The sequence below is a fragment of the Muscardinus avellanarius genome (assembly GCF_963383645.1).
Source record: "Muscardinus avellanarius genome assembly, chromosome: 2".
Classification (NCBI taxonomy): domain Eukaryota; kingdom Metazoa; phylum Chordata; class Mammalia; order Rodentia; family Gliridae; genus Muscardinus; species Muscardinus avellanarius.
Window position 1 is genome coordinate 126,863,798 of NC_137787.1, and position 15,937 is coordinate 126,879,734.

General features: G+C 39.4%; 1 protein-coding gene across 3 annotated transcripts in view; it reads left to right on the forward strand.

The window, feature by feature from the left end:
• Positions 1 to 15,937, forward strand: part of MTUS2 (microtubule associated scaffold protein 2) — a gene marked incomplete at both ends in the record, with an annotated part of 419,292 nt that overhangs the window by 46,016 nt on the left and 357,339 nt on the right. The window contains one exon of one of the 3 annotated variants that reach the window (XM_080688795.1): positions 6,986 to 7,183. The exons of 1 other annotated variant lie outside the window; for it this stretch is intronic. In XM_080688795.1, coding sequence (XP_080544921.1) covers positions 6,986 to 7,183 — 198 coding nt within the window. The remainder of the gene's footprint in view (positions 1 to 6,985; positions 7,184 to 15,937) is intronic. One more of the 3 variants, XM_080688796.1, reaches the window with a different exon arrangement.

Genomic DNA, 15,937 nt, shown 5'->3' on the forward strand with positions numbered 1-15,937 from the left:
TAGTTTCCTCTCTTTGCTGTCCAAAAATAGCAGAAAAACTGTTGTCTGAAAGCAAGGAGGAGAGCCCTTGCCAGGACTCAGCCGTGATCTTGTCCTGATCTTGGACTTGTAACCTCCAGAACTGTGAGACATTAGTTCCAATTATTAAGCCCACAGTTAGTAGGTTATTATGGCAAACTGAGCAGACTGAGATTGGAATCATCTCTTAGGAGAGAGATCTTGGTTGAGGCATGAAAAGCAGTAGCTCTCTGGTGAGCTCCAGCATGTGATGGTGATGTCTCATCTGATTTTTTTTTTTTTTTGGTACTTGGAATGGAGCTCAAGGGCATTCTACCTCCAAGCTACATCTCCAGCCCTATTTTTTTATTCTCTATTTTGAAACAGGGTCTCACTGGGCTGCAAAGGGCCTCACTAAGTAGCTGAGGCTGCCCACGAACCACATCTTTCTTTCTCAGCCTCCCAAATGCTGGGATTACAAGCATGTGCCACATAGCTGATCTCATCTGTAAAGTGTACAAATGCCCACTGCTGTTACTAGTTGGTTCTAAGTGGAGTCCAGTATGATGGCATCAGGAAAGGAATGAGGAAAGGGGAGATTTTTCCCTGTTATAGATGAAATATGTTGGAGGGTGTAGGATTGTTTCTATTCCATAGCAAGGAGGCCTTGGTATCTGTGCTGAGCTTATGGGATGCTACTTCTCTGACCCATGGCATGATGGGAACTGGGTATGGAGGGCAACATGTTTAGGACAAATAAGAGCTTCCCTTATCAGGAGAAATAGTGTGTTGCTAGCACTTGCCCTTCTTAAGTTGTATATAGCATGGCCAAAGGGCACAGTTCCTTGCATCAGAGGTCCATGGGCAATTTCCAGCCATCACTGGTGTTGTAGAAACAGCAGGAAGTATGAGAAGAGGTTTTTAAAGCCCACACAACAAGGGAGTCTGAGAGAAGTAAGGGAATAAATGCTTAATACAATCTGGACAGATTCCAGAGCCCTCTGGTAGAGGGAACTCCATTAAATATGGGCTTCACATGAGAGAAAACACTTGACTCTTGACACTTTCTGAGACTGGATGATGAGGAGAGAGACCAGTAGAATAGTGGAATGAGGTTGGGGAGGGAGATGAAGCAGAGGAAAATAAGCTTCATAAAAGAAACAATCCAAATAATTCTATGTGCATATATGAAGGTATCACTACCAATCTCACCAACATGTATGCAGAGGGAGGAGGGAGAAGCAGGGTGGAATCTGGAGTGAAACACACCAAGTGCTGTGTATATGTATGTATGTATTACTTTGAACCCCACTATATAATTACAATGTACCAATAAAAGTATACTTTAAGAAGATAGGTTTTAGTAAAATTAGCAAATAAAGAATATTTTCTCTCATGATCCTGAAAGAGTCTAAAGAACCCTGGGTTTCTTTTGATATTTTTGCTGCTGATAGGATCATTGGCTGTTTCTTGACAGTGCATGGGATCCAGTTCACAGTGGCATACCAAAAAATATTCAGGAATTCAGCTCAGGTGGCAGGACCTTGTACCATGCATAGGACAATGACCTATCTAGCCATTTTTGTGAACTCCTTTTTTTCCTTCCTTCCTTTCTTTCTTTTAAAATTTTTGTTCTGGGGACTAAACTCAGGGGCATTCTACCTCTAAGCTACAAACCTAGCCCTTTTAAAAATGTTTTTGTTTTGAAATATGATTTTGCTAGGTTGCTAAGAGTTTCACTACATTGCTGAGGCTAGCTTCACACCATTGCCGAGGCAGCCTCATTATATTACCGAAGCCAGCCTCATCATATTGCTGAGGTTAGCTCGTGATCCTCCTGTCTCAGCCTATCAAGTACTGGGATTAGAAGTGTGTTCCACCACACCTAGAATGTCCTCAGAGGAGGATGTCACCAATATAATGATATATCTGTGCTACTGAAGGAAGTTGTATGTAATTAAGAGCTTCCCTGCAAAGACTGGGTGCAGTGATAAGGTGCCCTGTGAGTAGCCACTAGATAAAGATGCTGAATCGCATTCCTTTGAAGGTAAAGGAAAAATGTGGCTGAGAATCTGCTGAAATAGAGCTTAACAGAACATGTGAGCCAAATCTGTAATAGCAAAATACTTTCCACTTGCTTATTAGTTGAAATCAGCAATTTTAAGAATATTGTGTCTAGAGTTTTTAATGAATAGCACCATAGCATTAAGGTTTCACAACCCACTGTGAGGTGTCATTGATTCCAAAATAAGAAGACCCAAACTGAGCTACTAAATATAGAAGCAGTGGCTGTGGGTGTAGCACAGTGGTAGAGCACTTGGCTAGCATTCTTAAGGCTTTGGCTCAGTCCCCAGTACTGAAAATACATACATACATACATACATGCAGCAAGCAGTGGAGGCAAGTAATAACTTTCAATCCTAGAAAGTCCTCTTTAGCAACACAATTCACAATAGCCAAATTATCGGTGTCCATCCATAGACGATGGTCTATACACACAATGGAACTCTACTCTGCCATAAAGAAGAACAAAATTATCCCATTAGCAGGAATACAGATAAAATTTGACATTATGCTGAGATCAACCAGTCTCAGAAAGTCAAGGGTTGCATGTTTTCTTCAACTGTGGAAGCTAGAGAGAAAATAGGAAACAAAGGGGACTCGTGATATCAAGGAGAGAGACCACGAGAATAGTGGAAGGTAAGTGGGAAAGGGAGACAAGGCAGGGGGAAAAGATCCTTGAAGAAGGAAACCGTCCATATAATATGATGCTCCATATAAATCACAGCCGCACTAGCAGGTAAGTGAGAGAGAGGGAGTAGCAGAATGGGGGGTAAGAAGGAACCACACCAAGAGGTGTGTGTGTGTGTGTGTGTGTGTGTGTGTGTGTGTGTGTGTGTGTAACTTTGAATCTCACTATGATATATAATTATATCGCACCAAAAATTCTTAAAAAAATTTTACCTTGAGCCATATTAAATAATTTAGTTAGCCAACTTGTGTGTTTCAAACACTTAATCCTATTTCAGTATATTAATCACTGGTTCATAGTATACATACCCAGTATGGGCTATTTTAGGACAGTGCTCTAAGTCTGGGAAGTGTAAGGAAGATGATAATACCTGGGGCTAATTTGAAACCTACTTATATGCCCTCTATTTTCTGTTTGGTAACCCCTCTAGGATTATAGAATATTAATCTGTGAATGAAGGACTTAGAGATTTAGTTTACATTTAGATTATAACTATAGGGCATACTTTTTATTTTTATTTAATGTGATTACCTGGAAATAACTATAGTTTGAGCCCCAGAATGAACGCCATGAATATTTGCTAATGAATGCATTAAACAGATGTTAAAGTTAACTCCGCCCCTATATTGTGAAAACATAAAAGCCAATAAGTGCCTTTTTCTTTCTCGTATTAGTACTGAGGATTTAATTCAAGGGCATTCTTCCTCAAGCTATACTCCCAGCCTTTTTGATTTTTTATTTTGAAACAGGGTCTCACTGTTTTGGAGTCTTGCTACAGTACTAAAGCTGGCCTCAATCCTGTGATCCTCCTGTTTCAGACTCCCTAGTTTAGGGATTACAGAAATGCACCATCATACTTGGCTCATGGTACAAGTTTAGTAAATTTTGGGTTTCCAGCTGGGTCCAACTGTGGACCCCTGTTTCAGGTTTTTGTTTCCTCTTCCATGTCTAAGGATTTCTTTTCCTGTTTCTCTCCTTCCATCTCTCTTTTCTTGTTCTTACCTGGAGTTCCTTCTACTTTATTCCTACTCATAGTTTCCTTCCTCTATAAAGGTTCAACTCAATATTGTCAGGGTTTGGGGCCTCCCAAACCCTTCAGAGGGTTTAAGAACCCTGGGCTTAAGTAGGCTGTGACTTAAGTGCTATGTTGCAGCACAAGGTGCTCTGGCTGTTTTTTTTTTTTTTTTCCCCATGACCTTGAGAATCAGGATTTTTGTAGCAACAAAAGGCACATTCTGCCGGGCGTGGTGGCGCGCGCTTGTAATCCCCGCGCTTGGGAGGCGGAGACAGGAGGATCGCGCAGGTTCGAACCCTGTTTCAAAAATATAAAATAGATCTGGGAGTGTAGCCCAGAGGAAGAAGGGCTTCCAGGAACCCCAGTACCACCAAAAAAAAAAAAAAAAAAAAAAAAAAAAGGCACATTCTCCATCCCTGGTACTCAAAACCATCTCTAGATTATCTCTAATAACTAAATGCTATGGAAGTCATTGTGATGCAGCATCATTTTGAAAACAGTAATAAAAAGTTTGTACATGTGCAATATACATATATATATTTTTCAAATGTTTTGATCCATGGTGTGTTTAATCTGCAAATGTAGAAACCATGGGTATGAAGGGTTGTGTGTACCTTTACTGAAAGGAAGTGTTGGACTAGGGGAAAATCTGGAAAATAATGTGGAGACGACTTCTTTGTACTTAGAATTCTGTATGGTTCACCCCTCTCCCTCTCTCATAGATTCCCAAAGGGAACCACCCCTAGGGATGATGCTGCAAGGAAACATAAACACACAAAAGAAAGAATATGTTGCACTGCATCTTTCTGTTTATTTGCTTAAATAAGGCAATTTTCAAGGGAGTTGTTGAGAAACTTCTTTCTGAAAATTAAGTGGCAAACTAAATAGCTTGGGACTCTATGGTCCATGTTCCACAGTGACCTTTCCAGTGATGGAATGAACAATAATTGAACATAGGCAAGGGTTGAATAAGACAAATTCCTGATTGAACACATTCAACAGCTTTTTTGTTTTATTTATTGATTTATCCAATTTAGTTTTTTTTAAAGTAAATATTGAGTGCATACTTACCATATGCCAGTGTGCTTGGTTAGGAATAATGACTTTTCCTTCTTTCAAAACTATGGGTTTATTTTTCAGAAAAAATATTTTGTTTATATTCTTCTCATTGGTTTTGTCTAAAGTCAATTGTTAATTTACTCGTTTAAGAAGGTTATACATAACTGAAAGTACAGGTTGAGTGTCCCTAATTTTAAAAAATCACAAATATGAAATGCCCTAGAATTTGAAACTTTTGAATATTAATGTGATGCTCAAAAACTTTAAAATTTTGGCTCATTTTTTATTTCAGATTTTCAGATTACTGCTTCTCAGTGAGTAGAGTCTATGCAAATATTATGAAATCTGAAAAACTCTGAAATCTGAAGCACTTCTACTTCCAAGCCTTTAGATAAGGGGTAGGCAAGCTGTAGTATCAAAATGTGATGGGCTTAGTATACATTTCTTGTAGAAATTACACCTGACTCTTAGCAACTCTTTTATTGCTCTACAGATGACATCCAGAATCAATTTGGTGTGAACTCGCTGTACAAGTGATATCTGAAATGCAGGGACACTGTCAATGTTCTGGAGACATTGCCTGCCAGTGTGTAAAATAATATGAGAACAATTTGAAGGCACTGAACATGGTTTTAGTTGCTGATACAAAAGGGCCATAACTACTTGTTGAACAGAGCACAGTTTCTTCTTTTCTTAGTTGAGCACCTTTTAAACACTTGGACAGACCTGCAGCCTCAGCTCCCTATTCCCTTTCTCTTCTGCACTCACCTCATTCCTTCCCTTTCTAGTTCTGGCCCAAGAGCCAGGAAACTATAGCTGTGCAGAATGTCCTCATCTGGACACTCAGTTGACCATAGTCTCACTTTTCAGGGGCCTTGCTGGTCATTTTCAGGGATTGCCATCAACCTAACATCACACTACTAATTTTATATATATTTATACACATAAATGCTTTCTAATGTGGATTTTGTTGATTTTTAGACATAGATTTTTTAAAAAGAAATAGGCTATTACTTAAATTGTGCTTAGTATGAAACCTGGTTAATATTTTGGCAGATAATAAAGAATTGACTATAGAATAAGAATGCCACAGGATGTTCTGTAGACAAGAACTCAGGGCAAAAGTTGTTTAAGGAAAATTATACAGAATATTAGGAATCTTAGGCCTTTTAAATCTCACACCCAAGAGCATTGTGTATTGATAACTGGGAGTCTCTCTGGAGCTGACAGCCTTCTCCTAGGTTTGGGATGGTCACTGCAGTGGCTGTGCATGGGCCCCAGCGGATCCTCAGAGCACAGCGGTCCTGAGACCCTGAACTTGGAGCATGATGTTTCATCATCCTAACCTCGCGGGCTTCCCACCTATTTAGGAACTAATTTTAAAGTTAGGACTAACATAAAACCAGATAATGGAAAAGGCCAAAAACCTAACACCAGTCTGAGCATCTGTCAAGTTCTATGAGTCATGTTAAGTCTCTGAGGCCAGTTTTAGCATCATTCTTCCTAGGAGGAAACTGCCTTTCAGTGCTGGGGAAAGAGCTTGGGGTTACATAGCTAGTAACTGGTAGAGTGGAATTTCAGTCTGGCCAGTCCTACCATCCCCTGCAGCCTGCACTAGGTTAGCATGGTGAGTGTGTGAACCCACTTCTGTAAGTCTTACCACACAGTGGTTGGAAACACAAATGAGTATCTGCTGAGTGTTACTTTGCCTATTGAATAACAAATTTATGTTATATGTCAACTTCATAGGTCTAGGATAATTAGAATAACTCGCAACAATAACCATTCTCTTCCCATTCAAATCCTAGCACCTTATGCCTTTCCCGTGGCCTTATGGTAAGGTTATTTCTCCATCTTCAACTCATCTGCCTAACTGGACTGTGAACTTCTGGGCAGGACTACCCCTATTCCTGAGTTCTCTGAAGCACCTGGCCCTCAATAAGTGGCCTTTCTCTTAAGAATTTCTTTGTGAATGTGTACAATCAAACTCTGTAAGATTAATTTTAGAGCTGGGTTAGAATTCACAATCTGTAGCATTCTATCTTGCCATGAAATACACACACACACACACACACATATATATATATATATATGTATATATATACATACATACATACATACACACACACTCACTCAAAGCTTCTTCTTTTGGTTCATTTTAGCAGATTTAAAGAAAGGCTCCAGTTCAAATGCTGCAAAATCCAGTTTACCGAAATCTGGGCTTCGTCCTCCTGGATACTCGCGTCTCCCAGCAGCCAAGCTGGCGGCCTTTGGCTTCGTGCGGAGTTCCAGCGTCTCCTCCGTCTCCAGCACCCAGTCTGTGGACAGCGCACAGCCGGAGCAGGGCAGACCAGCCTCCCGTAAGCGTGGAGAGGGGGCGGGGCGGCAGCGCAGGGCAGGTGGGCTGTGGGGCAGTGGGGGGCCACCTGCGCTCCTGCGGCTCAGACCACGCTCACGCGCACCCGGATCAACACCTGGGTCTCCACGTGAAATTATCCTTGCACGATTAAGAGATCGATCCCCTTAATCTACTATTGCTGTCAGTGTTTAAAATATGATCCACTTAGGAAAACTCGCCTATATGTCACTATCTTAGTTTCAGTTATGGGAGTTAATGTGTCAGGAAAAGATTTTAAATCTCCTCTTGCAACCTGGAAATTGTCTTGTCCGGATGCTGATTCCAGAGGCGGTTTGCTTCACGGATTCTAGGCAAGATGTTAAATAGCCAAGAAAGGCGTTTCCGATAGTGCTGTCATGAAACATACTGGATATTAGATATTTGCCTCACGAAATCAGCCATCTGTGATTACCTATAATATCTTCACATTGGTAGAGTCCTTGAAGTTAACTAAATGGTGTTACCAATAAGAAAGCATGACTGAGCTGCTTCTTCCGAGCATCTGAAAGTCCCCATAGCTGAGATGAAGCTACTCCAGTCCTGTTTACTGAGACTGGGGTGTAGTCTGTATTCTTGAGATACCATTCAATGGAACCATCGATGACCCGATTTGATCACAACCTTGTCAGCTTCAAGGGCTCTTCTACCAGATGTGAAGTCTTGACACTGCAGGTGTTGCTTACTGAGAACTGGCCGGAGTACTAGGGAAGTCTTACAGGTGGGGAGCTGTTTTGACGAGGTTATAGAAATTGATTCAAGTCAGAGGAGAGAGAGAGAGAGAGAGAGAGAGAGAGAGAGAGAGAGAGAGAGAGAGGGCTTTTTCAATTTTATTTCTCCATTCTTGTTCATTCTCTTTCCTTTCTTGGGTTTACAGAGATAATGTGTGGAACATTTGTACCTTTATAATTATAAATTTTTGTCTACCTAATTATTTCTGAACATAATACGTTGTTCTGTGTCTTGATGTGTTGGTAAGCAGTTTCTAAGGGTGTTTTCTTTGTTCTCTTGGTTTCCTGAGGGTGCTATGGTTCAGACTTGCTTTCACATGGAATTCATCTAGGAATATCACTATAATTAGGCATTGCATTGTTGCATAGTAGCTGCCTTAAAATCCGGAACATAAATGTGATAAAGAGCTATTTGCAGATATTTAAGTCACGCTTTTGATATGTCTATGCATATCCATAGTCTAAATACTCTGAAATACAGGAGCAACTATTTGTCATTGTTAGTAATAAAGCTCCAAATAGCATGTTTCTGCTTTAGAGAAAGCTTGAAGAAAAGACTTTCATGTTATGTATCTTTTAGGAAGGAGCTAAGATTTTGATTTCTTAAAAATCTAGACAGCCTCAAGGAGAGTTGAACCACATCTCCATGACAGCAGCTTTTGCTAACGGAGATCTGACAGGTGTGGATGGGATAATTCCAGCTGTGCTTATTAGGGCACTTCTCACCTCTGCTTTAAAGGATGTTAGAGAGGAACCCCCTAAACAGACAGACAGGAGCTGTTAAGTGCCAGAGAAAATAGCTTCTAGTTTTAAAGATTTCATATTAAGTGATATTTACCCTATTTGGAATTGTTTGCTAAATTATTTATCAACACAGTATACTAGAATTGATTTACAATTATCTGTCATACACTATAAATACAATTTGTACTTCACTAAAAGTCACAGAAAAATCTCACTTGAATTGATGTTTGAACACCACTAATCTACACTTGTTATTTGGTTTAATGTCAAGAGAAATGATGTTTGCATTCTTTAATGGAGAGCTAATGCTTTGAAGAGAGGGGGTAAGTAAAATATGAAGGTCTTGTGGAAGTTCTGAGACCATATCCTAGGGGAAGTACTCAGATGGGTGGAAACAGCCAATGTGATATCAGATTAGTTCTGTTTTCTTCTTGGAAAGTTGGTCTTTTGTAGACACTCCGTCATGTAGGACTCATTCTAGAAATACCACTGTGATTTAGGGATTATGTCATAGGCAAGTAGATATCTCAAAGTTGGAAACATGAATATAATAGGGAACTATTTGCAAATGTGTAATTCATATTTTAAGTATTTGTGCTAATATGTACTTCGGAACAAGTCCCCAGGGACTGGGACATGCTATATTTAGGACACTTTTTTTTTTAACGGTACCAGGAATGGAACCCAAGGGCATTGTACCGCTGAGCTATACCCCCAGCCCTATTTTTTAGTCTTTTTATTTTTTGAAACAGGGTCTCACTGAGGCGTGAAGGGCCTCATTAAGTAGCTGAGGCTGTCCATGTACTATGATCCTCTGGTCTCAGCCTTCCAAATACTGAGATTGCAAGCATGTGCCACCACGCCTGGCAATTTTGGAACACATTTAAGTGATTCATTATGAGTGTATTAGTGTTACCTAGGCAACTCTACCTCAACTGTGACTTTCTAGCCTGTCTTCCTGGGTGCTGAGGGACGGTGGTGATGAGTGTGGAGAGGGGACCCTGTGCAGTGCCCTGGATACGAGGGCAGCGCCATTTGGGTTTCAGCTGTTCCACATAAACTCTTCCCTCCACGCCAGGTTCAGTGTCTGTGCCATGAGTTCAACTCCACTGAGCAGAGGCTTTCAAAGTCAAATGCCTAACTATGTATTTTTTACCTTTTCCATAAGTTTCGACAAATGGAGTTGACACAGGGAAATGAGTTATGTTCATAGGTTGTTAGAATGTGAAGGTATTTTACTGCCTAGGTCACCTTTCATTTTATACCTGAGAAAACTAAAATGGCATTCCTCGCCCTGGGTTCTTCTGTCTCCTCCTTAAAGCTGGGTGGGCATGTTCATGGCTCATGAGGTAAATGCCTGTACTTCCTATTAGTGAAGTGCGTCTTGAAGCCAGAACTCTTTTGAGAAGCCCCACAGGCCAAATTCATCTTTCTCCCCCTTTCTTGGGTTGTCAGCCAGCCCCAGTATGAATGCCCTGAATTGCTGATGAGCATTTTATCTAGTGAGGAAGTCACTTCTGGGTGAGGAAGCACTGACTGTTAGGAAAGCTCCTTCTGTATGGCTTCTAGCTGCCTCCTTGCCGTTTCTGAGCAGTGTCACCCATTGCTGAAGATGCACAGCTAGCTGCCTCCTTGCCATTTCTGACCAGTGGTACTCCCTCGGTTACAGATTCATCATCTGAAGACAATGAGGATAGCCTGTTTAAAGCATTAAATACAACTTCAAATTATGTTTGTTAGTGATCCACAGCTTCCCAACACACAAATCTTTTATTATTGGTACATATAGATTATACAGAAAGGTAAATTTAAGATATATGTCTCTAGGAAAAAGCAAATTACTCAAATAGATGAGTAAAGATATAAGACTTTAATAGGCAGTTTCCCAAACTTTCTCAAAGAAGGTCTACAGAAGGTCACTCAGCACCTAAAAAAGACAACATTGTCAGAAATTGGGGAAATTCAAAGCAAAATGACACTAAGATATCACATCTCACATAGATAGCTGAAATTAAAAGCAGAAACAGATAAGTGTTGGTAAGCGTGTAGAGAAATGAGAACTTGCATCCATAGTAAGAATATAAAATGGAGCAGCCACTTTGGCAAACAGTTGTTGAGTTCCTCAAATGGTCAAACAGAGAGTGAATGTGTGAACCAGCAATTTTGCTCTGAAGATATGTACTCAAGAAAGACCTGTAGCTTTTTTGTTTGTTTCCAGCTTAAACTGAAGAGGAAAAAGTAATCTTCTAATTTAGAATTTTATTTTATCTAGAATTTTTAATTTAATCTCTAAACTTGGACTCACAGGTCTGACCCAGTCTGCAGCTCCTAATTCTTTTAGAGTTTGCAAAGAAGGAAAAAGATCCAAAATATGTGTTAAGTGACAGAAACCTAACAAGGAAAACAATTATTGTGGAATTTAGTGTTGGTAACACCCTAGAGCCTAAAGCACACCTCATTGCCAAATTAGCAAAGACTTCAGTTTCCTAGGGAGTAGGTGAGTATAACTTAAAGTAAAAACTTCTAAGAGGATATATGGGGGGAAAAGGAGAAGACACCAGTCATGATGAAAATAGGCTATATTACTTAAGGGTTTACAAATTTATGTGAACGATCTATTTCACTGTGTGTTCTGAATAGAGCACTGGGTGTTTAAGAAATAGAAAATACTGATCAGGAAAAATCTGAATAGAATATTTGTTGCTGGCCTTTCCAATTTCTTCTCCTCTTCCTTTTTTCAAACACTGCTATATTTCTGTTTGGGGTTGTTGATAGCCAGAAATCATGAGACAAAAAAATATGAAAAGTAGAAAAGAAAAATTAATGTTTTTCTCTTATTCTTTTTCCTGGTGCAGAAAAGTAGTAAAATGATGGGAGAAGTCAGATGTAGCTAGGGAGGTGGGCAGAGAAGGCAATGTTTGCACAAATCATCAGGACACATGGATATGTTTTCTCAGAACCTAAAGAAAGGCACGGAATTGAGGGCTAAGGGTGGAGAGTTAATTCCAGGGGGGTTGTGAGACTGTATTTGGAAAGAAGAGGCGGGCTTTAGGAGAGGCTGCTGCTGCATCACTGTCAAGTAGGGAGTTGCTCTCACCCACGCTGCCTGCTGCCCATCACTCCCTCCAGCCACTGTGGCCCCAGCTTGAGCTCCTGTGGCTTGCTCTCAGGACATGTCTTTCCTGCTTCTCTAGATTTCCCTCAGCCATCTCATCTATAGCATCAGCTTTTAGCACTTTGGGTGCGAAGCCCACATCCATCTCTCCAACCTTGACCTCTCTCTAGAACCGCTTAGCTGCATTACAAATAACTGCTCACATTTCTCCCAGCAGGCAGCTCAAGTCTCCTCAAACTGAGCATCCTTTTCTTGCGGCACTGGGGATGGAACCCAGGGGCATTCTACCTCCAAGCTAAACCCCCAGCCCTATTTTTTATTCTTTCTTTCTTTTTTTTTTTTTTTTTTTGAGACAGGGCCTCACTAAGTAGCTGAGGTTGTCTATGAACTGTGATCCTCCTGTCTCGTCCTCCCAAATGCTGGGGTTATAAGTATGGCGCGCCACCATGGCCGGCTCCCAAAATGAACATTTGCCAAAAAACAAATTGTTTGTTTTCTTTGGCAAACCAATATCCTCTCTTGAAGCTAATCCTCCTGTCTCAGCCTCCCAAGTACTGGGATTACTGGTCTGTGCCACCACTTCTGGCTTGCTTCATCTTTTAATGATGCCTTCGATCTTCTGGCAACTGAGGCTGGGAATTTCAGAGAGTTACCTCCTGCCTGCCTTTTTAAAGAGGCTATGTCTTCTAATAATTTTAACATCGCTCACACCTAAAGACACTTTTATTTACATTAGTGGATTTTGTGTGTATGTGGCACTGGGAATTGAACCCAGGGTCATTCTAACTTCAAGCTACAACCCTAGCCCTTTTTATTTTTATTTTGAAACAGGGTCTTGCTAGACTCCCTGAGTGGCTGAGGCTGCCCTCAGGTTTGTTGATCCTTCTGTCTCAGCCTCCCAAGTACTCAGGTTACAGGCATGCATCACTTTCCCTGACTACACTAGTAGAATTTTAAAGGAAATTCTCTCCCAACAGAAATGTTTTCCCATATATAAGAATGTGGAAAAAGAGACCTTTGAGATAAATTGAAATAGCTTTCAGAGTAGTTTGTACTGGGAATGCGTTTTTACTTTAGGCACATATTTGATAGTTGGTGAAGTTTATAATTATGATTTTCACTAATTTCTAAGATATTGAAAATACTATTTTCATTGACTGTGGTGTACCTAGTATAAATAATTTATACAAGTCAAAGAATAGAAAAGATAATAGGTTAAAGTATAATTATATTTAGAGATACATTATCATATAGACTGAACTTAAAGTATCACAAATGTCTAATAACCTATGTCTCTTTAAATATAATTAGTCCTTTTAAAATATTTAGGCTAAAAACTCTACTATTAAGGCTATTCATTAGAGAATTTCAAAGTTTCCAAAATTAGAGGTCTTGATTTGGAAAGGTTAAATATTCTCATTAAATTCAAGAGTTTTGTTTCTTGTTTTAATACTTAAAATAAATAGATCTTTTTAAATTATGGAGTACGATTTGAGTTCTAGGGATAATAATCTGAAGTGGAAAATCAATGGCCTCTTTGGAAGGTTAATCAATGAAAATGAGGGTTAATAAGAAAGCTTTTGCAATGTTACCTCAGTGTTTATGCTCATGAATATTATAAAATACATTTGCATACATAGCTTTTTATTTCTTATGTCTGAGGTGCATTTCAAGTAAGACCAGAGTTGACAAGAAATGTTATTAATAACTCTCACAGAAATATTCATTAACCTATCTTATGTTCCATTGGCAAAGAGGGAGTCATTTTTTATTCATGGGTAAAGGAGCTGAAAGTGGTTTGCGAGGTCAGATCACAGGGAAGCTATTGCTGATGTGAGCTTAAGCCTTATTGACATCTTCATTCATTTTTTTTTCAAAACACTCAGGGTAACGATCAAGTTCATCCAAGGATGGAATCAGAGTGTAAACTTCCTTGGTTTTGCTTTTAGGAAAGATGACCATTTATGGTTATAAAAAAACTGACAGTGTGAGAAACATTTTTATTTTCAGAAAAAAAACAATGTCTAGTTGAACATTCTCATTTTTCTTGGCTATCTTATTTTATAAAGCTGACCTTGCTCATTTTCTTTTCTCCAATCCTATACTCTTTCAGCATCTCCCACGTGGTAAAATATGCTCAGAACATAGACTACTCTGACCTGGATGAGAGTCAGGGAACTGGGGAGATAGGATGCATGGAGAGGACAGTGTAGCTGTTGAAGACTACACAGCACTGGTGCCCAGGGTGGGAGGAGACACAGGGAATAAGTGGAACCTGGTTCCCCCTGAGCTGGGTGAAGACAGACTTCACCTACAGATCTTTCCATACTGGTTTCAGGTAATAACAACATTCTGATTTCGCTATAACACCTTTTTGTTTTGCTATATAATAAATCAAACATTATAAGTGAGGGGAGTACAGATGAAAAAGATTAGCAAACTTTTGAAAATCTGAGAAGTGAGATGATGGAACTATGCATGTCATTCTACTATTTACTTTTTTGTATGTTTGAAATTTTCCACTAAAAATTTTTAAATCCTACCTTCCTCCTATATTGGCCTTCCTTTCTTTCATTTTTACATTAAATGATCCATAGAAAGATTAGAGATGCCTTTCTTCTTTTTCTTCCAGTTTTAGTGAGCTATAGTAGACAAGAGACTGTTTATTTTTAGAGTACAATATTATATTTAATAAATGCGTACATTGTGAAATGATCACTGTTATCAGGCTCATTAATATATCCATCACCTCACATATACCCTCTATGTGTATGTAATTGCATGGGAGAACATTTAAGATCTACTCTGTTAGCAAATTTCAAGCACAAAACCCAGTGTTGTTGACTGTGGACTCCATACTGTAAGAGCTGCAGAATGTATTCATCCTTCATAACCAAAACTTTGTGCCCTTTGATCAACATCTCTCCATTTTTTTTTGTGGTACTGGGGTTCCTGGAAGCCCTTCTACCTTCGGGCTACACTCCCAGACCTATTTTTACATTTTCATTTTGGAAACAGGGTCTCCTAAGCCAGCGCGCGGCTGGCTTCGAACCTGCGCGATCCTCCTGTCTCTGCCTCCCAAGCGCAGGGATTACAAGCGTGCGCCACCAAGCCCGGCAACATCTCTCCATTTTTAAGAGATGATACAGAACAGTGGTGAAGGACATGGAATCTGGAGAATGACTGCCTGAACTTACATCCAACCCCAGCCATTTTACCAGCTCTGTGACTTTGGACAAGTTACTTAACTTCACTGTTCCTCTGTTTCCTCATAGTAAAAAGAGAACAATAATCTTATTGATAACAATAATTTTAAAAGTTTAAAGCACTTCAATAAGATGTATGGGAACATTAAATGGAACTAATCTTTACAAAGTGCTTAAAAAGGGCTTTGTTCAATCATCATCATCATCAATCATCATCATCATCATCATCATCATCATCATCATCATCATTCTTTTGAGGCCATTTCCACACATTGGCCACATGTATAAAGCTCAGTGTTGAAGATTCAAAAGCTCAGTTGAAAAATGGCCATGCTGCACAGATAGTGTTTGGTAGGGTAAAGAAATTGGTCATAATACACCAAGTGCTATGTGCAGGTACATCATTATCACCATCACTACATTGTGATGTGAGGCTGTAATGCACCAATAAAAGCATAAAAAGCCTAAGTCAGAAAGATGACATCAATCTCAGTTCTAAAGTTTTGTAATCACCTCTCAGGTATATGGTGAATATCTTTCTGATTATTTAAAACATACATCATTTATCAGATCTGAAAATGGAAGTTGATGAGTTTATTTTCATGGGGCTCTCTTACTTTTGAGCTATCAGCTTGTGGTTTGGAAATTTATCAAATAAAGGCAAGAAAAGATTGTGTTTTGATTTCTTTGAGGTTGTGCCAGGTCTTTAGCATATTATAATTTAAGGAAGTACATTCAATTGGGTTCCCTTTAAATGAAATATATTTATGCAAGGTGACTAATACATAGCACATTAGTCTAAGCTGATGGCATTTAAAACTTCTGTTCAAAATAGAACTGCAAGTTGAATCTGACATTATTTCTGTGCCTTTCCAATGTCTGCTGGGAAAAAGAATGGGAACATTTGATTTCACAGTATGTGA